At 33.6% G+C, this 22,537-nt stretch overlaps 3 protein-coding genes across 6 annotated transcripts; 1 reads left to right on the top strand and 2 right to left on the bottom strand.

Annotated features, from left to right (window-relative positions):
• Window positions 1-1,986: 1,986 nt before the first annotated feature.
• Window positions 1,987-11,046, top strand: LOC123924029 (abscisic-aldehyde oxidase-like). The gene is made up of 10 exons (XM_045976794.1): window positions 1,987-2,584; window positions 3,994-5,688; window positions 5,852-6,111; window positions 6,189-6,398; window positions 6,580-6,798; window positions 7,380-8,345; window positions 9,098-9,193; window positions 9,355-9,453; window positions 9,866-10,055; window positions 10,561-11,046. The coding sequence occupies exons 1-10, from the start codon at window positions 2,428-2,430 to the stop codon at window positions 10,776-10,778; spliced, it is 4,110 nt and encodes a 1,369-aa protein (XP_045832750.1). The 5' UTR covers window positions 1,987-2,427; the 3' UTR covers window positions 10,779-11,046.
• A 2,087-nt stretch (window positions 11,047-13,133) lies between these two features.
• Window positions 13,134-15,509, bottom strand: LOC123921792 (50S ribosomal protein L20-like). Of its 2 annotated transcripts, none has more exons than XM_045974468.1 (3): window positions 15,370-15,509; window positions 14,718-14,926; window positions 13,134-13,647 (listed from the first exon to the last, which is right to left on the bottom strand). In XM_045974468.1, the coding sequence occupies exons 2-3, from the start codon at window positions 14,901-14,903 to the stop codon at window positions 13,468-13,470; spliced, it is 366 nt and encodes a 121-aa protein (XP_045830424.1). In that variant the 5' UTR covers window positions 14,904-14,926; window positions 15,370-15,509; the 3' UTR covers window positions 13,134-13,467. The 2 variants fall into 2 exon arrangements, with proteins under 2 accessions (XP_045830424.1, XP_045830425.1); XM_045974469.1 differs by having other exon boundaries at window positions 14,718-14,941; window positions 15,370-15,486.
• A 1,155-nt stretch (window positions 15,510-16,664) lies between these two features.
• LOC123924637 (receptor-like protein kinase) lies at window positions 16,665-22,199 on the bottom strand. 3 transcript variants are annotated; one of them, XM_045977590.1, is made up of 4 exons: window positions 21,912-22,151; window positions 19,247-21,723; window positions 17,533-18,984; window positions 16,812-17,378 (listed from the first exon to the last, which is right to left on the bottom strand). In XM_045977590.1, exons 1-4 carry the CDS (start codon window positions 21,917-21,919, stop codon window positions 16,975-16,977), a joined length of 4,341 nt encoding a protein of 1,446 aa, XP_045833546.1. In that variant the 5' UTR covers window positions 21,920-22,151; the 3' UTR covers window positions 16,812-16,974. The 3 variants fall into 3 exon arrangements, with proteins under 3 accessions (XP_045833545.1, XP_045833546.1, XP_045833547.1); XM_045977591.1 differs by having other exon boundaries at window positions 19,247-21,431; window positions 21,560-22,151; XM_045977589.1 differs by having other exon boundaries at window positions 16,665-17,378; window positions 19,247-22,199.
• Window positions 22,200-22,537: the final 338 nt, after the last annotated feature.

Here is a 22,537-nt window from a genome sequence, read left to right on the forward strand (position 1 = left end):
TAACTTTAAACGAGTCAACTCATAATTTTTTCAATTTCTACCTTCTCTCTCCTCACAAATCAATGATTAAGATTCTCAGGGGCGGACATAAGGGGGGCAAGTAGGGGCTGAGGCCCCCCTCTTGTCGTATTTTTTTTTCATATATTTGTTCTTGATATATATACACATAAATTGATATTGGAGATATGTGTTTAAAGATTAATAACTACCGTTTGGTGCAAAACATGTACCCACAACATAGTAATTATAACAATTTACTTTAAAATATTTTGATAATATATATTATACACTACTAAAGTTCAAATTCAATTAAGTTAATTCTGATTGTTTGCTACAAGTGAGAGATTATTTTCTGCTATGAAGATTGTGAAAAATAGGTTGAGAAACAAGATAGAAAATGAATTTCAAACTAATTATGTGATTACTTACACCGAGAGAAGAATTGCTAAAAAATTTAATACAAATTCAGTTGTTGATGATTTTATGATATGTGTACAATTTAGATAAACAATGTGATGTATTTTTTTATTTTTTATTGGGTATATTTAAATACTATTATAATTATTATTTATTATTTAGTTATTCCAACCCCGTTTTATAAATTCCTGGATCCATCCCTAAAAATTCTACTATTTTCTTCAAGTAATTGAGAGAGAATCGTTTGAAGAACATGTAGACTAGTTGAAATAATGAATGAGGTCCAATATTGTAATATTGGAGGCTCATTTCTTCCATTGAAATAATTTAAAACTATTTTGGTATTGTAGTTTTCAACACATCAAAAGTAAAGTATTTGAGTTTATGAACTTTCGATTTGTCGTTAATTAGTTAATCTGTACAAAAACATTAAAACTCAACATTAGTTTATGACCGTAAATTTTATTTTATTTTTTAAGCAATTTATGACCGTAAATATAACCTTATTTATAACAACTACTATCATTTAAGTATTCAACAATGAATTTATTTTAGATTCGTTATTTAAAAGTATTTACTATACAATAATCCAAAAGTAAATAATCAGGGGCGTCTCCGAGTTTTAAGAGACTTTGTGCAAAATATAAAAGTGGTCCTTTAATAAAAAAAAATTATCAATTTAAATTGCATATAATATAAAAAAAATATTCTTGTAAACATATAAATTATCAATATTAAATATTGCATTAAATTAAATGGAACAAGAAATACAAAATAATTATCTTTGTATTTAACGTCAAAAAGGAATATCATAATCTAAAATTAAATTTTATGCAAAGATTAAAATGGACTAGAACTATATTTACGAGTATAGATAACTAATATATTGATACTCATATGATATTTATGAACATTAACAATATATAACTATTATTTTAGGGCCTAAAAATTAATCTATTAATATACATCTAATATTTTATAAGTATAAATAATGTATAAGTAATATTATAGGACCTCAAAATTTTGAGTTGAGGCCCTCAAAATTTTGAGGCCCTATGCCGTCGCACACATCGCACATGCCTCCAAGCCGCCTCTGTAAATAACCATATCTATAAGAAAGTCGTGCGATATAATATATTGTACAAATATTTGCATAATTTTTTTTGGGATACAATTCAAATAAGAGGATGTTTGTTATTTTTTTTAAAAAAATACATTTCAAGTCTTTTATCTTATTTTTTTTATAATATTTTGATTCTTTAACTTTTTTTGGTAACATTTTGATCTTTTATTTTTGTTTTTGTAATACTTTGGTCTTTTATTTTTTTTTATTTGTAACATATAAGTCATTTATTTTTAAAAATAATACGATAAGGGATCAAAATGTTAAAAAAAAAAAGAATAGTTTTTTTAAATGAAATGTTTAAAGTCAGACCCATAACAATATTATCAATATTTATTTAGTAAAAAAAAAATATTATGAATATTCGGATACTTTTAAAATAAGTGTCTTAAAGTAATAAAAAAATAAAAAATAAATGATGTGAGATGTCTAGAAAGTATAAACACATGGCAGTAAAGAATCGAGTGAAGCGGCGGGAATCATAGTACTAATGTTCCCACGCTACTACTCTCATAATTTCAACTTATTTTAATTACTTTTTTGTTCTTATTCTTCTCTCTTTAAGCGGTTATTACGCAATAAGCGATTATAAACAGTACAAGATAACAGATAAATGCAGACACTGTTGGAGCGAGCTGTCCTTCCTTATTTAATTAGTTGACTCTTAGGAGAGATTCATGAATATATAGTGAAAATCTTTGATTCAAGTGAAAATCTATGAATAGTGATTAATTTTCATTTTCTATATTAATTCCTTGCCATATATAGTGATTAGTACATCTGTATAGCATTTTCCTATTCTTCTATATTAATTCTCTTGTAAATTCAGTTTGTGACATAGAAAATCAGATACATACATTATTACTTGTACTTCACTGAAAATCAGTATGGATGTGAAGAACAACACTGAAAATCAAACAAGTTTGATTTTTGCTATCAATGGTGAGAAATTTGAGCTATACAACATAGACCCATCAACCACTTTGCTTGAATTCTTGCGTACTCACACTCCATTCAAGAGTGTTAAACTTGGCTGTGGCGAAGGTATATCATAATCATACATTTATATGTCTGTTTCACTTAATTATTTGATTCATTTATTCATTTTTGTGAAGAAAGATTCTTTTTTTATTGTTATTTTAATTTCAATAAGCTTCATACTGACTCAGGGCTTGTTTGGATTGACTTATGTTTCAGCTTATGAAAAACACCTTACTTAAATAAATAAATAAGCTTTTGGGCCTGTTTGGATTAGCTTATGCAATTTTTATGTATTATTATAAGTTTGTCAAAGGTAGTTTATGATAAAATAACTTATAAAAATACAATTTTCACTAGTGTGAACTTATAAAATAGCTTAAAACCTAATTTATATTGCATAAGCTCAAAAATAAGCTAATCCAAATGGCCCCTTTATGTATTATTATAAGCTTATCAAGGTAGTTTATGAAGAAATAACTTATGAAGATACAATTTTCGATAGTGAGAACTTATGAATAAACAAAAAACTTATTTATTTGCATAAACTATTTTTCATATTGTCAAAAATAAGTCAATCCAAATAGGTCCTTAATCATTATTTTTTTTTGCCTATGTTTGACTTGATATTTTTTTGCTGTTTAATTGACTTTGACTGTGATACTGCTTTTAATGAATTATAAAATTTTCTGATTGAATATGGTTAATATCATACTTTCATTATTCTGAATGTTAGCTTGGTGAAGTTCTGAATGAATTTTTATTGGAATTATTTTTCAATTTCTGATTGAATGGATTATTACACTTTTTATCAGAATCCTAAGAAGAAGTAGAAGAGTTTGGTTCCTCTAAAGGGTTAATATACTAGAATTATGATTATTAATTGAAAAATTAGTGTTGAGAATTTAAGGATATCATAATTTGTAATACATGTTTATGTTTGATTGTTTATTGAAAAGCTAATAGATGAATTGGACAATGTTTTGAAAATGGGATTATTCTGATCGTAGTTTAGGGCCAAAGAAATGCGAGACAAGAGCTATATATATATATAATTTTCTTGTGGACCTAATTTGATCTCCTAGTCTTCTAGGAAACAACAAACGGTAGCACGATCAAGCACTGAAGTCGAATATAGAACATGGCTAATTAATATTACAAATTCTAACTCCCATACTGTTTTGTGATAATCTCAGTGCTATACTCGTTTCCTACTGCTAAGGTAATTTGTACTCACAAAGTGTGTTATCAATCAATATAAACTGAGTTTCAATAAAAGAATATGGAATGCAATCTCTCTTGACAAAGATGAAGTAGTAGTAGTTTTTTTTGGTTGCAAAATTTGAGGAAAAGAAACAATGGTTCCTCTTATCATTATTACTTTTTTTTTGCCGTTGGTTTTAAAAAGCGATGAAAAATAGTCTTCAATTTTATTTTAAACTTTGAACTTAATGCTTTGGCGTTGTTGATTGCAGGTGGGTGTGGTGCTTGCATAGTTTTAATATCCAAATATGATCCTTTACTTGAAAGAGTTGAGGATTTTACTGCAAGCTCTTGTCTCACACTACTTTGTAGCATACATGGATGTTCAATAACAACAAGTGAAGGCATTGGAAATAGCAAACATGGATTCCATCCAATTCATGAAAGATTTGCTGGATTCCATGCATCTCAATGTGGCTTTTGTACTCCTGGAATGTGTGTTTCCTTCTTCGGTGCTCTTGTCAATGCTGAAAAGAACAACTGTCCAGAGCCACCCGCTGGTTTCTCAAAAGTTACTGTTTCTGAGGCTGAAAGGGCTATTGCAGGGAATCTTTGTCGCTGCACTGGTTATCGACCAATTGCTGATGCCTGCAAAAGTTTTGCAGCTGATGTTGATATGGAGGATCTCGGGTTGAACTCATTCTGGAGAAAGGGAGAGAGCAACGGCTTGAAGGTTAGTAAGTTGCCTGTATATCATCACGATCACAAGAATATCAAATTTCCTGTTTTTCTGAAAAATATTAAGCATGATTTGTTATTGGCTTCTGAGAACCACCGTTGGCACAAGCCCACTAGTTTAAAGGAGCTTCAGAGCTTATGGAAACTAAACCATGCCAATGAAACCAGGATAAAAGTTGTTGTTAGTAATACAAGTATGGGATATTACAAAGATAACAAAGGCTATGATAAGTATATTGATCTAAGTGGCATTCGTGAGCTCTCACATATAAAAAAGGATCAAACAGGGATTGAAATTGGAGCGGCAGTGACAATATCTAAAGCTATTGAAGCACTAAAGGAAGAAAGCAGAAGTGACTCTCTTTCAGATTTTGTAATGATACTTAAAAAGATTGCAGACCATATGGGAAAAGTTGCCTCAGGTTTTATTCGGAATACAGCCAGTGTAGGTGGCAATTTGGTGATGGCACAAAAGAACAATTTTCCATCGGACATTGTTACAATTCTTCTTGCTGCAGATTCAATGGTTCATATAATGAGTGGCACAGAATTTGAATGGCTGACATTGGAAGAATTTCTGGAAAGACCGCCATTAAGTTTGGAAAGTGTGCTTTTAAGTATTAAAATTCCATGTTTGGAAACTATTAGAAGTACGTCTTCAGACCAAAGAAATAGATTATACTTTGAAACTTACCGAGCTTCTCCTAGACCGCTTGGAAATGCCCTTCCATATGTAAATGCTGCTTTCCTTGTCGAGATGTCTTCAAGCGAGGATTCTGCTGGATCTATGATAGATGCTTGTAGGCTGTCTTTCAGTGCTTTTGGGAATAAGCATTCAATCAGAGCAAAAAACGTTGAGGAATTTTTAACAGGAAAGTTGTTAAGTTTTAGCATTTTGTATGAAGCTGTCAACTTGCTTACGGCCACTATTGTACCTAAAGATAAAAACTCAAAAACAGCTTACTGTTCAAGTTTGGCAGCTGGTTTTGTTTTTCAGTTCTTTCACCCTCTAATTGAAATTTCTGCCGGAGTAACCAACTGTTACTTAAATGGAAATTCAAATTTGCCTTTTGTGAAGGATTTTGAATTAAAACAGAATCAGAAGCAAGTTCATCATGACAAAATTCCAACTTTATTGTCATCTGGGAAGCAAGTCCTTGAAGCAGGAAACGAATATCACCCCATTGGTGAGCCGATCATTAAATCGGGAGCCACGCTACAAGCTACAGGTTTGTTTTGTGTCATCTACATTTGAATTAATTAACTGACTGATTTCTATAAGCCCTTTGCACTTATTTTATTCTGATTTGGTGTCTGTCAATTATTACTTTTCATAAAGAGTTGTTTCAATTCTGGTCAAGTATCAAATATTCATGAATGAACCGTATCCAGGTGAGGCTGTGTTTGTGGATGACATTCCTTCGCCTCCAAATTGCCTACATGGAGCATATATATATAGTTCAAAACCTTTAGCAAGGGTAAGGAGTATAAAACTTAACCCTGAATTGGTGCTAGATGGAGTAAGAGATGTCATTTCAAGTAAAGACATTCCCAGTGGTGGGGAAAACGTTGGAGCTAAGACGATATTTGGCACAGAACCTTTATTTGCAGAAGAGATAGCTAGATGTGCTGGCGATCGTCTGGCCGTTGTGGTGAGTTCTTGAATCCCTCATTTTTCTGGAGATTAATGTGTATACACTTCCTTATTATTCACTAATAGATTTTTTAGGTTGCAGACAGTCAGAAACTTGCAGATATGGCAGCAAACTCATCCATTGTCGATTATGATATTGAAAATCTTGAACCGCCCATTCTATCTGTTGAAGATGCTGTTAAAAGATCAAGCTTTTTTGAAGTTCCTCCTTTTCTCTACCCAAAACATGTTGGTGATATATCAAAAGGAATGGCCGAGGCTGATCACAAGATTCTTTCTGCTGAGGTACATGGAATTATATTTTTTTGTTCTCCTTTCTTTCCCCTCTTGCTCCCCATTTCACAACATTATGATCATCTACATTGGTATCTAATCAGATGTATAAGTTAGCTTCTGTATAATTATGATCATCTACATTTTGTCAAACTTATTCATTGTGATCTATTTGTTTTAATGTGAAACCCAGATGAAACTTGGGTCTCAATATTATTTCTATTTGGAGACACAAACTGCACTTGCTGTACCAGACGAAGACAATTGCATTACAGTTTACTCTTCAAGCCAATGCCCTGAGTTTACTCATTCTACTATAGCAAGATGCCTTGGTATTCCTGAAAATAATGTTCGAGTTATTACAAGAAGGGTTGGGGGAGGTTTTGGTGGAAAGGCAATAAAAGCAATTCCTGTAAGTATGAAGTTGTGTATTATTCTTTTTAAAAAAAGTTATTAAATCATTGTCACTGTTAAAGTACCATTAAGCAATAAATATTGCAGTGTGTAGACATGACTCCTGGATTTTCGGTAGTTTGGAGAAGTCACTGATATTAGAAGATAATGAAGAAAAGAAACTTGTGAAGATATCCATTTGAATTCAAACTATAAATAAAAATAAAAAATTTCATGTTTAGGTTTTTCAAAAAGGTCACATGAGTGCTTGGTAAAGTGATCTTTGTAACGGTTTCGTGTTCATGAATGAAGATTCTCATTTAGGGGTGAATATCAATAGCTTCTTTGCAGTACTCGCTATAAATATTAACTACATTGTGTTGTATGATACTAAATTGTTCATGCTAAGATTTGCATTATGTACTTTTGTCATTTTCATTTCCTAATTGTCCCAAAACATTTGGTGCTTTAGCCTTTCCCTTTGTTTACATCATACTAGTGATCGCAGAAATTATTTATTAGTAGAAATTATGCATGAAAACTATATAAAAATTTACAAATATATCCCATGCACTGATAAGTGACAATCATATCATGCAGACAGCTATATCTTGTGCACTCGCAGCACAGAAATTATGTCGCCCTGTCAGGATGTATCTAAATCGAAAGACAGATATGATAATGGCTGGAGGAAGGCATCCCATGAAGATAACATACAATGTTGGGTTCAAGAATGATGGGAAAATTACTGCATTAGAGCTTGAGATATTGGTCAATGCTGGTATATATTTGGATATAAGTGTAGCATTGCCACATAACATAATTACTGCACTAAAAAAGTATAACTGGGGTGCGCTATCTTTTGATATAAAGGTATGCAGAACAAATCTTCCCAGTAGATCTGCAATGAGGGGCCCTGGGGAATTGCAGGGATCATTTATTGCTGAAGCTGTTATAGAAAATGTTGCAGCTACACTTTCAATTGATGTAGATTCTGTCAGAAGCATTAATCTTCACACACACAAAAGTCTTCAGTCATTCTATGATCATTGTTATGGCGAACCTTTTGAGTATACCTTGCCTTCAATATGGAGTAAGTTAGCTGTTTCTGCAAATTATGAACAAAGAACCGAAATGGTGAAAGAGTTTAACAGAAGTAGTATTTGGAGAAAAAGGGGAATTTCTCGAGTACCAGTTGTGTATCAACTGATTCTAAGACCAACTCCTGGAAAAGTAAGTATTCTGTCGGATGGGTCTGTTGTTGTCGAAGTTGGAGGAATTGAGTTGGGTCAGGGTCTCTGGACAAAGGTGAAACAAATGGCTGCATTCGCCCTCGGTACAATTCAGTGTGATGGATCTGGAAGTCTCTTGGACAAAGTAAGAGTTGTACAAGCTGATACAGTGAGCTTGATTCAAGGGGGGTTCACTTCTGGTAGCACCACATCAGAGGCATGCTGTGAAGCAGTTAGGCTTAGCTGTGATATCTTACTTGAGAGGTTGAAGCCTCTCAAGGAAAAGCTGCAGGAAGAAATGGGCTCTATCAAGTGGGAGGCACTTATTCTTCAGGTAGCTACACTACCCTAAAGTAATACTCCCTGTCCCAAATTATAACAGCTTGCAAAAAAAAAAAATGTCCCAAGTTTTAAGTCACTTTACAATATCAATGAAACATAACTGTTTCTTTTCCCATCATACCCTTTACTGTTTATTACTCTCTCTTCTTTCAGTTCTTTTAATTTTTCTTTCCCATGCCATTGATGAAGGACAATTTGTCAAAGTCACTCATAATTTCTCTTTCCTGTACAAAATTAACTACAATTCTTAATTTGTGTGAAATTGCCAAAACAACTTATAATTTGGGGCAGAGGTGGTAGTAGAGCTTAATTTCAAATGTTGATACATTTTCCTCTTGAGGAAGAAAGTTCCGAGAACATCCTAATTGTGTGTGTAACATGAATGAAGCAGTACTTCATCTGTTTTATTATTTTTATGATCCATATGGAAAAATGATTTATGTTTAAATTTCACTGCTATCCGTGGAAAGTTCTAGAAACTTGTATTTTTCATTCTATATTGATGCATGTATTGTAGTATTTATAATTGTGCACTAGCTATAGTTCCTCAACCTTTTCATGTTATCGTCTTGTAGTATGTGGATGATGGCACATAGTATTTATAATTAACCCCTTTTAATCAGGAAAATATTCAGGGACTAAATGTGGCAATGGGATTGAGGGAAGATAATTAATTTTCTTCCTTTGCTAGCCCACAAATCAAAATATATAATTTTATGTTGCTGACATTTTATCAATCTACAGGCATATATGCAATCAGTAAACTTATCAGCGTCTTCATTTTACGTACCCAGCAATAACTCGATGATGTACCTTAACTATGGTGCTGCAGTAAGTGAGGTAAAGTGTTTTCTTATGCACATTCAAACCTTAATGGTGTCAGTTCATTAAAAGATATTTTTTATGATACGTACTTAAATTTTCACATGAGCCATATTATTGAAGTAACTGAGTCGAATTATTAAATACTGTTGTTCTAAATAGTGGAAATTATTTCTCAGGTGGAAATAGATCTTCTGACAGGAGAAACCAAATTTCTTCAAACAGATATTATCTACGATTGTGGACAGAGTCTCAACCCTGCTGTGGATTTAGGACAGGTATGCTAAGTGCATATTTTCTTTACAAGCTCAACCCTAATCAAGGACTATCTCAACATAAGAGTTGGAGGGCTATGAATATATTTTAGAAATAGATCTATTTTTGTTTCAAAAATATTGATGTTTTAGAAATCCAAGATCTAATTCCAATTAATACCTTTTCCCAATTATAACCTTGGTTGGGAGAAACTGAAAAAGACAAAAAAGATTTACTATTACACTAATTTATAAGGATATAATAATAGATTAGATTTATTTTCTCTCTTCTCCTCTTTCAAACCAAACAAGAAGAGGGTTCTTATTGGTACCCTCCTTTGAATCAAACACTGTAAAGTGAATGCGCAAGGGATGGTCCAGTTTGGTTTGTTTTCTTGAATGAATCAGCTAATAACAATATGATACCATCCTGCAGATTGAAGGAGCTTTCGTCCAGGGATTGGGGTTCTTCATGCTTGAAGAATATGAAACAGACCTTAATGGTTTGTCGCTGGCATACGGCACATGGAACTACAAGATCCCTACAATAGACACTATCCCTCAACAGTTTAATGTTCAAATTCTCAACAGTGGACATCACCAGCATCGTGTGCTTTCCTCAAAGGGTATGGATCAAGATGTTCTTAAAGTTCTGGCTATGCATTAAATTATGTATTCATATTAGTCTTTTTTTTAGGATTCGGTTCTTCTAAAGTGAGCAATTCACTGTACAGTGTTAAGTGAGTATAATCAACCAATAACTAACAAATCAAAGGTAGATATTTTATACATGCATAACAAACGCTTCATTTTTCACTTTGGATAAGTCAAATTGTTTTTGATATATTCTGTCCTCATAAATTCATATCACTTATACTTAAAATAGGGTGTTCAATAAAAATAACCAATTCAGCTTATCTGAACAATAGTATGGGAAAATGGATTGTTAGTTGTAAGTTGTACGCATGTTGCAGCTCATGATGTTTTTGTGAGTTAATGAAGTCAAGAAAGCTTCATGTGAATCAGTTTGAAATTCTTAATTACAACGACTAAAACATTCTCTCATCATTAAATGGGATTTTATAGTTTAAAATTCTTAATGGAGAAACTAATATGAAATTTGTGTTGCAGCTTCTGGCGAGCCTCCCCTTCTTCTAGCAGCTTCAGTTCACTGTGCAACAAGAGCAGCTATCAAAGAAGCAAGGAAACAGCTTCTTTCATGGAGCAACTTGGATGAACCTGATTCCACATTTCAATTGCGGGTGCCTGCAACCATGCCTGTGGTAAAGGAACTCAGTGGACTGGACATTGTAGAAAGATACCTGAAATGGAAGCTGAGCAGGGTGTAGAAGTGCACTCATTATCCTTTAAATTTCAGAAGATTGGTTTAATTTTTGGAGAGAAAAAATAAGTTATGCTTATAATTTCACATAATAATAGTGGGATGAAATTAGTGGAGGTATACTTATAATAAGACACAGGTTGCTCAGCAGGGTAGCTTTTGCAACAAGGAAGAGGATATTCTCTCATATTAGACCTTCATGTATAATTGTCATCCTGAGCTTTTTCTATATATTTTTCTATATATATTAAGTATTTTTGGTCAATATTTGTAGATATCGATTTATGTAGTAAAATAGTTATTCATATAAATATTCATTTGTGAAATGATATTAGAAGATGAATACTTAGTTCATTCAGTTGCATGGAACGCTTTGAATCCCTGAAACTATTCTTTCGTTATTTGAATTGATTACATTTTACAATGTGGATCAAGTTAGTTACAGTCAATTACACGGAGAGTGCTAATCTATATGCAGTTCTCTATACATTTACACATGAGGTATCTCTAATATTTTCCTTCAAGTTCAACCTGTAGATGAGTTGCTGAAATTACAGGATGAACTTGGACCTCCGAGCCTTAAAATGAGCAGGAGGTAAAGCCGTAAAGCCTTAGTTACGAGACCTGCATACTGGAAGTGGCCTGGAACATGAACTACATTGAGCTGCTTTTTATAACATTTTCTCTAACAAAACACAAGTCAAGCTCCATATGCTTTGTTCTGGCAACAGCTTAGCAGTAACCAGTGTCATGCTTCTGTATTCAACTTCAGTGCTGCTTCTAGAGACTACAGGTTGCTTCTTGGCCCATGAACATCAAGAAACTGAATTAGGACTTGAAAATACAGAGGCACGTAGACCTTCTGTCATCACGGTCTGAACCCCAATCTGCATCAAAGTAGGTTTTGAGAATGAGAATGGAGGAAGGATTGGGTTGTAAGTACACTCCCCAACTGATTTTCACCTTTGAGGTATCTCATCTCGGTATCCTTTTGACAACTTGCCAATGAGCTTTAGTTGTCTGTGCTACGAATTGACACGCCTTGTTTACTGAGAAGCTTACATCAGGACAGGTAATTGTGCCATATTGCAGTGGCTGAGTCATTTTTAGGAAGTTTGGAACCACCCACCACGGGAGATGTCAATAACTTAGCATCTTGAAGATTTCTTTTGACAAGTAAAGCTCCTAGATTTTACCTCAATTCCTAGAAAGTAAGTCCAACAAAGTGCCTAGGTCCTTGAGTGAGCCGACAGAGTTGAGTTTATCATTCAATATTTTAGCACATGAATTAAAAAATAATAATTCATAAAGTGGAGAGTTTTTGGAAGTGTTTTTGGAAGTGTTTTTGTTTCGCATGAAAAATTCATTTTCAAAGAGGACTTTTCTGTTGTTATCAAATACGTAGTAGTTGTTATTGTGCAAGACAACGTGTGGATATGAATCTACAGTATACAGAGTTGGTGTTTTGGTTCTAAGAAAGATATTTGTTGTTATTGGATTTGAAACACAGGGAACGTTAAGGTAACAACATTAGTGGTTCTAATACTAGAGTAATAACACGCTATCATTTTTTGGTTTATGCATTTTTTTTTGTTCCGCTGCGTGTGCAGCATTCCGTGAGGACGAAGATGTTTGGCAAAAAAGATTCATGTCTTCTGTCTAGAAACGGAAGTGTGATCCTAAAATTATATCCCTTAACAAAAAGATTCATGGAATGCATATGGAATTCCCTACAATTTTTAAGTTGAACTCAAGATCCAGTTCAGCTTCTTTAATGGTGTAAAATGGGTTAGCAATGGAGGAAGTGGTAAATAATGAGCAGAGGCAAGAGAACTGCCAAACAATAAAAGAGCATTTTGGCACTGCCTATCATCAAAGGAAATAAAGTTCAATTATTCAGCTCCTTTCAATGAGGAATTAAAAGTGTAACCAACCATGCATCATTCATGCCAGCAGCCCCCTCTCATTCCTCATGTAACCATTTCATGCATTTATTCAGCCTTGGGTAATTAGTTTATTGGCTGAATTTATGATGTTTTATGACTTTTTCATTTCCTTATCTTGTAATCATGTTTTATCCTATTCCTTTGTATAGGAGATGCAAGAACATGAATAAGATAAGTTGAATTTGGATTAAAAAAAATCAATGTGTTAATTTTGAAGCTTTGCTTCTTGTTGGTTCTGGATTGAACCATCTATTGATCTTATCAAGAAACTACTCGATCTTATCAAGAAACTACGTATCTTGTGGCGATCCTCACTTGGTTTATCACTATTCTTGGATTAAAATTGTGATTGCCTTCATTCTTTAAAAAAAGAATAGAAAAAAAGTAGAAATTTTGGTTTTAGAAAGAAGTAGGAATTTTGCAAATGTTGAAACAATCTCTATTTTATGATGATGGAGCCTAATGGCAGCAAATGTTCCCCATAGCCGATCAGAACTAATCTTCATGTTTGTAAAATTGTACAATATTACAGATAATGAAGCAAATTAAAGGAAAACCAGCTTGGGGAAAATCATTTGGTTAAGTACACAAGAGTATGAATCATAGGCATACAAAACTGATCAAGGCTAAATGCCAACATACCAATAGGTCACTTGTAGACATTATTTGTAGCTTAAAAAACCCGAACTCCTCAAACATACTTAACCATTCTTGCATAAACTACCTCTAAATGCTGAAGTGCCAAATACTCTAAAAGGTCACCTTTCTTGGAGGGACAACCACATTCTTGTTTCCAGGAAATGCATTTCTTGATATGTCTACCAGTGATTTGAAACTATAGGGTTCGTGCATAGATATCTCTGACAAAACCTTTCTGTTAAGTTGAATATTCTCCTTCAGCAGCCCATGCATGAAGTTCCCATAATTGACCTGTAAATGCAAAAGAAATTGACAAGGAAATATCAGAAGATTACACACACTGATAGAGCATGCAAAATAATAGGTAGGTCCGTGCTCCACACATAACTCAGACATAAAAAGAGCAATGTAAGTATTAACACGAGAGGGAGAACACAGCTTCACTTAATTATTAAGATGTTAGAGGATAGAAAGTAACATTCATCCGATATGAGTAACAAGATGCAAATTCACTTAAAAATTCAAACTTCCTTCTAAGCCAACCAATTTGTTTCTAAGCTCATTTAAAAGTTAAAACTAACTGAGCTTTAAGTGAAAAGGAATTGACGAGAGAAAAGCGAACAAAAGCACATGCAATTTTTCAAGATGCTGGATATTTAAAACTAGGGAAAGGAGTCATTAATTAAAAGTGATTTAGCAAATCAAATATGGCTAACTGGAGATAGATAAGCATAAAACTGGGGAGTGGGCAATCATTCTAAAGTTTCCAAACCATACTAAAATGAAGAATCTCAGGTAACATCATGACAGAATAGAAAGTATCCATTGGAGTGGAGAGTTTTTCCTGGCAGACATGTAGGTATCATAGTGACAAAAAGGTCCATAATCATAATCATTCCATCAAGATGTTAAAAAATAATTAATGTTTGATGAAAACAGGATAAATATTAAGGCTTGTTTAGTATGACACTGTTTTCACCTTATATTTCCTGTTTTCACTAAAAATTACACATATATGTTTTGTAGCACCAGCACAGACACTTCGAATTGAAGCCGTGTTAATTGTCCGACAAGGACACATGATTACCGTCAATTAACTCATTTTCTCAAACTATTACCGGTGCCGATGTGTCAATGTCAGTTTCGTGTCCGCGGTGTCTATGCTTCATAGTATATATATCACATTGTTCTCTCACCGTTGTTTTGTGTTTTCAAATATTTGTATAGGAAATAGTATTTTCATCATTTCATCTAAAATCAAGGCATTTTCTCAAACTAATCAGCTCATTATGCATTGGACAAGCATTGGATTGTAACAGATTAGGAGTTAGTAAGAAGAGAAATGGCGAAAGAAGACATACACCATGAACGCGAGTGCCAGCATTAATCCGTTGAATCCAAAGGGATCGCATGTCCCTCTTTTTGTTACGACGATCTCTGTAGGAATACTGCAACGCCTTCTCCACCCTCTCCCTTGCAATCCTAATGCAATTCTTTGCTCTCCCCCCGAACCCCTTTGCCAATTCCAATACCTTTTTCTTATTCATCTTCTTCTCTGCTTCTTTCTACCCTGCAATCACAATTCCTATTAAAACAAAACCCTAAACATCCTTAAATATGAACCTTTTTTAATCTTAAAAAACACACCAACAATGTTGTTAAAATCAAACCAGTCATCAAACATGAACATTTCATTCTTCAATAAATCAAAAAATAAATAAAAAATATTACTTGACTTGAAAAATCACAAAAAATGCACATGAACATTTCATATTTATTAAGAAATATTCCAAAAAAAATCACAACATAAACATTTCATACTAAAAAATAAAAAAAATAATACTTTGCCTTGAAAAATGCAGAACAAAAAATAACTTAAATTGAGAAGGAAAATGAAAAGAAAGAAAACAAAATCTGGATTGAATTGTGGAACAAAATCAGAGAATAAATGCAAAAATGGGAATCGCAAAGGATCGCGCCCTGACGCTCGACATAGGGGAGAGAAAGGAAAACCTGTTTCTGATGGGAACTCCGGCGGCGTTTTCCGGCAGTTGAGTGGCGACTCCAATCAAGCTTGTTGATTCTGATACGGAAAACTAGTAGAGCCTGTTGTGCTGAGTTTTGTTTGTTATATTAGGGTTTTTTTTTTTATATATACTTTTTTTTTTACCGAATGTTTTCCTACTAGTATATTTTCATACTAAGTATATTGTTCATAATTTTTTTAATATTTTAAATAGTAATTTTTTGATAGAACATAGATGAAAATATGAATTTATTTGATAGTAAATAAACAGATGTTCACAAAGAGACAAAAGACCAAAAATTGTTTTTTTAATTAATTTTTTTAATATTTGATCTATAGATTAAATGGAGGAAACAGATACAAAGTTATAATGATTGATCTCCGCTGAAATTTTGTTAAATAGATAAAATTAATTCTTTTTTTCAACCAATAAATTTTCTTTACATACATTTCATCTATATTATTGATAAAATATATTAATTATTGAATGAATTTAAAAATAATTTTTTTGTTTATATATACTAAGATTATTGAATGAATTTAAAAATAATTTTTTGTTTATATATAAGATCCAAGAAAATAGTTGGTATGAGATTAATAATTTAATAATATAATATTTTTATTTATTTGTATTGTTTGTGAATTTTTTGTTTTTTTTTAATGGTAAAAAAGCGCCATCCCATTTTATTTTTTATTTAAATTTTTGTTTTAAAAATAAATAATAATCTTTATTATTTTATCATAAATTAAGCTAATTATAGTGTTAATTAAGTGATAAAAATACGCAAAATAGAATAACAATGTAAAAAATACTTATATAGTCACAATTTCGTCTCTCTATTTAAATTTCACTCACATAAAAATATATATCATTTAATTATTTCAAAAGTACACATTATTTAATTATTTTTTCTTTCTACCTTTTATTAACATGTGTGTGAGATCATATAGAAATAGTGACTAAATCCTTGTCATCATCAAGTCTTCCTCTAACAATGTTCCATTGTACTACTCCAACTTATTGACAAATTCATTAATCACTTATATGACTTGAGCAATGTATCTTTCTCCACTCTATTTTGTATGCACAAGGACGGGTGACTTATTAGTTATTTTTTCCATATATTGTTTCTTCTGATGATGTGTGAAGTTTTCTACTTAAGTCACAAGTGAGTAACTGTTCTATTACTTCTGTTCAATTATTCCATATACATTCTCTTATTTACTTGTAGATTGAGTGATCTTTCATTCCTAGGATTGAGTTTTTCATTCTTGAAGAATATGTGATAAATCTTCAACAATAGCTTTCAATATCTCTTTGCAATGAATAATTTCATAACAACATAATTTCTCAAAGCTTTTGATCAAAATACATAAAAGTAGCTACTAGTTAATCTAATTAGCATCTAATTAGCTTTAGTATGTGATATCTTTTGCTTTTGAGAATGAGCAAAACAATTTCTCAGGGAAAAGATCAATAGAGAGTTCATTGAATTATTTTTCTTAATTCTTAGTGTATATTTATATTGATGTGCAATGTAAATAAAGGTACAACTCTAGTAGTTCTGTATGTAATTTTTTTGTTATTTACATTATAACAATTGGCCACTTGCATTATGATTAGCTGCAACTGCATCACGATGTTCGACCTCGCCACGACTCCAGTTAAACAAGTCACTATTATACATGTCAATAACATCTTTCATGGTCGGTCTATTTCGTAGGTCCCGATCCGTGCATTGTAATGCCAATAAAAACACTTTCGTCACTTGTTTGGCTAGTGCTGCTGAATTGGGAAATGAATTTGCAAGGTATGGATCAACAATATTCTCAATTTTGCCTGTTTCCAGCCATATAGATCTAGCCCAACTCACTAAAGTTGTCGCATCATTCAAAGAGAAAACAAACACTTTCTTTCTGGTTATTAGCTCGAGCAAAACAACTCCGTAGCTATATACATCAGACTTTCTTCCTTGCCCCACTATATATGCATTCTCTGTCACATGTGGCAATGCAAACATGTTAGAGAATACTATCATGCAAAACTACAGTTTCAATGTGTTGAAAAAAATAAAATACATCATACCATTCTGGTGCAATATAAAAGAGGTGTGCAAATCAATAGTAAGTGTGGATGAAAAATTGATTACCTGGTGCAATATAACCCGGGGTACCAATAACGTGCAACGACAACATTTGGCTGGTTTCAGAGTGACTATAAGAAACCTTCGACAGGTCCCATATCAGGCCAGTACCAAAATCAGCTATAATAGGCTCCATATTCGCATCAAGAAATATGTTCTTTGGATTGATGTCTCCGTGCATTAACGGTAGCATACAATTGTAATGCAGATGTGCCAAACCTTTAGCAATTCCAACAGCAATCTTAAACCGGTCGCTCCACATAATTGGCAGTGAGGGTTTCTTCTCATGCAAAATATCCTGAAGGCTTCCGTTTTCCATGAATTTACATAAGACTAAACCATAATGACCTCCAATCCAGTAGTCTGTGTATGTGATTAAATTTCGATGCTTAAACATTCCAAGGACTTCAATTTCGTTCCACATGATACTTAGCTGCTTTTGCTTGTTCTTTCCAAATTCAAACTTCTTTAAAGCAAACACTTGTTGACCAAGTATGACTTTGTACACACTATAATGTGCTTTTCTACCAATAATATACCGATCATTTAGGTTCTCTGTAGCTTCCAGTATTAGGTCCTGAAGGGCATTGATTTTATTGGCATTTATGAAGTACGATTTGGGTTGATAAGACAAGGATTTACGAAGGTGCATATATTGGCCCCAACGTAAGAGAAAAAACCAATTGAAAGGTTTGGTTACTATTGGACCAACGACAGAAGGAAGGAAAATCAAACTTGGCCAAACATAGGTTACTTTTGGAACATTCATAGCAGCTACGACCAAAACATTTTCAGCCATTATCTTACCATTTCCCATTAGTTTAACTAAAAGTCCATCAATATAAATGGTAGGTATGCGACTCCAATCATCTTCAAGACATAATCCATATCGAACTTGATCAAAGTCCTGCCATAAGCGAAAGTCAATATAATCCATGGATTCAGCCTCCACAGTAAATGTAACTTCTCTTTGTCTTTGAGCTGCAGCCCTACTGCTTTCTCCATGTATATGGTGGTCAATGCTGACAACTGGAATGATAGGGAAAATATTAGGACTATATGATTGTAATGATGTATCAGATGCAATCACATCACGGTTTTCCTCCTCATCACACCACTTAAACATGTCCCTTTTATACAAGCCAATAACATCTTTCATGGTTGGTCTCTTACGTAGATCCTTCTCTGTGCATTGCAATGCCAATAAAAACATTGATGTGACTTGCTTGGTCAGTGCTGCTGAATTGGGAAATGTTTCTGCAAGGTATGGATCAGCAATGTACTCGATTTTTCCTGTTTCCAGCCATACAGATCTAGCCCAGCTCACTAAAGAGGTCACGTTTGACTCATCATTCAAACAGGGAACTACCACTCTCTTTCTGGTTATTATCTCGAGCAAAACAATGCCGTAGCTATATACATCAGACTTTCTGCTCTGCACTATCACATATGCATTCTCTGTCACAGGTGACATGTAAACATGTTAGTTATGATGAAAAACAATAGTTATCATTTCATCCTAGCGATCACACTAGTTACTATCAACTATCAGAGGGATCTGTAAATAAATAGTAAGTGTTAAGAGTCTCACATTGGTTGAGAGATGGACTGAAAATATGTTTATAAGTGAGGGCAATCCTTACCTTAGAAGGCAATTTTGTAGGGTTGAGTTAGGCACAACCCAAATTCTAAGAGTAAGTGTGGATGAAGAACTGTTTACCTGGAGCAATATAGCCAGGGGTACCAACAACGATCGTTGAAAGCATTTTCCTGGTTTCGGAATAACTATAAGAATCTTCAGACAACTTCCTGTATAGGGCAGTACCAAAATCAGCTATAATTGGCTCCATATTGTCATCAATAAGAATATTTTTTGGTTTAATGTCTCGATGCACTATGGGTGGGACACAATTATTATGCAGATATGCAATTCCTTCAGCAATTCCAACAGCTATGTTAAACCTGGCTTTCCACGTTAAGGGTGGTGGGGGATTCTTTTCATGCAAAATATCATGAAGGCTTCCATTTTCTATGAATTCATATAAGACTAAACCATAGTCAGCTCCAATCCAATAGTCTGCGTATTTGATTAAGTTTCGATGCTTATACATTCCAAGCACTTCAATTTCTTTTTGCATCATACGTAGTTGCTTTTCCCTTCTCCTTGTGAATTCAAACTTCTTTACAGCAAAAACATGTTGACCAAGTAAAGCTTTGTACACAATACCGTGAGCTCCTCTGCCAATAATATACTGATCACTTAGGTTCTCTGTAGCTTGCAACACTAGATTCGGAAGGGCGGTTGGATTCTCTTCACCTAAGATGTTCGATTCGTGAGCATATCTGACTCCAATCCTTCCAGCTCCTCTATCAATATAATACCATTGGTTTAGATCTTTCGTATCTGATTCCTTTGTATGGAAATGCCTTTGAATTATTATTACCAGAATAGCAGAAATCAATATTGAGGATCCAAGTTCTATCATTACAATTTGAACATTACTGATACCTTTGTGATCAGTTGATTTGTCAACACATGGATATATATAACTAGTTTTAATGCAACTCAAACAACTGACACATAGGAGAGGATTACCCATGAATGATGATGGCGAGGAATACAATAACTTCATTAGAAATTTTGGTACAGAACCATTGAAGAGATTGTAAGAAATATTGAACTCAATTAATGAAACAAGATCTTCAAGAGCATCTATGCTTCCGGATAAATTGTTCAAGGATATATCCAGACTTTGAAGTAGTCCAAGCTTCCTGATTTCTGAAGGAATGTCACCTATCAATCCATTAGCACTCAGATTCAATCCATAGAACAAATTATGCAATTTTCCCATCGATCGAGGAATTTTGCCTCCAAACAAATTTCCACCAAGTTGTAACTCGCGAAGGTTGCTAAGTTCTGCCAAAAACCCTGGTATACCTCCTGTGAAGTGATTTTCTCTTAAAATCAATGTGGTTATTTCTGTCCAAGTTCTAAAACTTGATGGGAGTGATCCATTTAGGAAATTGAATCCCACATCAAAACGATCCAGTTTAGTACAATTTGACAACCGAAGTGGCAAAGAACCTTGCAAGTTATTATGAGAAAGATCCAAAATCACAAGATTCACAAGGTTTCCAAGCTCTGATGGTACGAGTCCAGCAAATTTGTTCCATGACAAATTAATATATGTGAGACTTGTGCAATTTCCCAAACTTGATGGAATTAGTCCACTGATATTGTTCTTGCTTATGTCCATGTATTTCAGGTTCAGATTCCTTTCAAAATAAGGAAGAGGGCCGCTAAAATTATTCTCGTCGAGAATCAATCTCTTTAGAGTTTTACATCTTCCTATATCAGAAGGTATGGCACCTTGTAGTTGATTGATTCCCATATTGAGCTCACACAAATTCTTTCCAAAGCAAAGATTTGGCGGGATATTACCACTGAACTTGTTATTCATACAGTCCAACTTCACTATGCTGCTGTTGATTCCTAAACTTTGAGGTATGACTCCTGAGAACTGATTATCAAACAATGAGATATTTTTTAGATACTTGAGGTTTGTCATCTCAGTAGGTAGATCCCCAGAGAGGCTGTTGTTGTGAACCAATATGTTCACAAGACTTGGAATTCTCCAAATGCTGTTCGGAATTTCACCTCTCAATCGGTTGAAAGACAATTCTAGGTCCTCTAATTTACTGCAATTACCAATGGATGAAGGAATAGTCCCTGACAACTGATTACCATATAGATACAACCTCAATAGTTGAGTCAAGTTTCCGATACTTGTTGGAATAGGGCCACTAAGAAGATTACTATGCAGGCTCAGTTCTTTCAGGGAAGGAATTTCAAACAAAGAATCCGGAATTTCGCCAGTGAGCATATTGGCAGACAATCTCATGAACTGTAAATTTTGCAAGTTTATAAAACTATATGGTATATTTCCACTAAATCTATTACCTTCAAGGTCTAAATACTGAAGCAAACTACAGTTACTTAACTCTAAAGGGACTTTTCCTGAGAAACCATTACCTGACAATACAAGGGTCTGCAAATTGTAAAGGTTCCCAATTTCTGATCCAAGTTGACCAAAAATTCCATGACTAGTAAGGTTAAGGGAAATCAAATTATTGGTATGGTCACATTGAACACCAACCCATGAGCATGGATTGGAATCAGAAGCTTTCCAGCTTGAGCTGATGAGGGTAGGAACAGAAGTCCAGTGTGTCAAGAGAGACAACAGAGTCAATCCATCAGAGGAAAGAGCAAAACCAACATGCAATAAAGAAATAATGAACAACAAGAGTTTGATAATTCTACTGCTACAACTAGTTTTAGTCATTTAGATAAGGTTTCAACTTGCAACAAAGTAAGAAACACTTACCTTGTCATTTTTTCAGGGAAAGGTTTTGGATCTGATGAATGAGAGATTGTTTTGTTGTTTGAGTTGTCTACTGTGAAACTAAGCTATCTTGAAGCACCGACAAGGAAAGAAAGCACTAAGTGATATTGGAGTATATGAATATGATATTATCTTGTTGACTTTGCTAAGTTAGTTGTCAATGACATGTCGTTTGTTGTTTCACACTGCTGAGTCAACCATGGATGGGAGAGAGCTTCAATAATTTTTGCCAACTTGAGTCACCTAATTTAAGTCCACACAAAATTTGTTGACCTCATACATTTCAAAAGTTGGGAGGGATTTAGATCTTTTAAAGTGTAAAGTAAAAAACCAAAAGTTGTTATTTTAACAAATTTGTTATGAATTATGATGCACGTAAACAGTATAAATTTGTCACTAACACCATTTGAACAGTACACGTGTCAGCGTGTCCAAGTGCCACGTGTCAGTCCACGTATGCAAATTGACTGCCACATGTGACAAAATTGACGGAAAGGACCAACTTGAAACCTAAAATAAACGTAAGGGACCAAATTGATACTTTTTAAACGTAAGGGACCAAATTGAAACCTAAAATAAACGTAAGGGACCAAATGTATAGTTAAGCC

The sequence above is a fragment of the Trifolium pratense genome, linkage group LG4, assembly GCF_020283565.1.
Source record: "Trifolium pratense cultivar HEN17-A07 linkage group LG4, ARS_RC_1.1, whole genome shotgun sequence".
Lineage (NCBI taxonomy): Eukaryota > Viridiplantae > Streptophyta > Magnoliopsida > Fabales > Fabaceae > Trifolium > Trifolium pratense.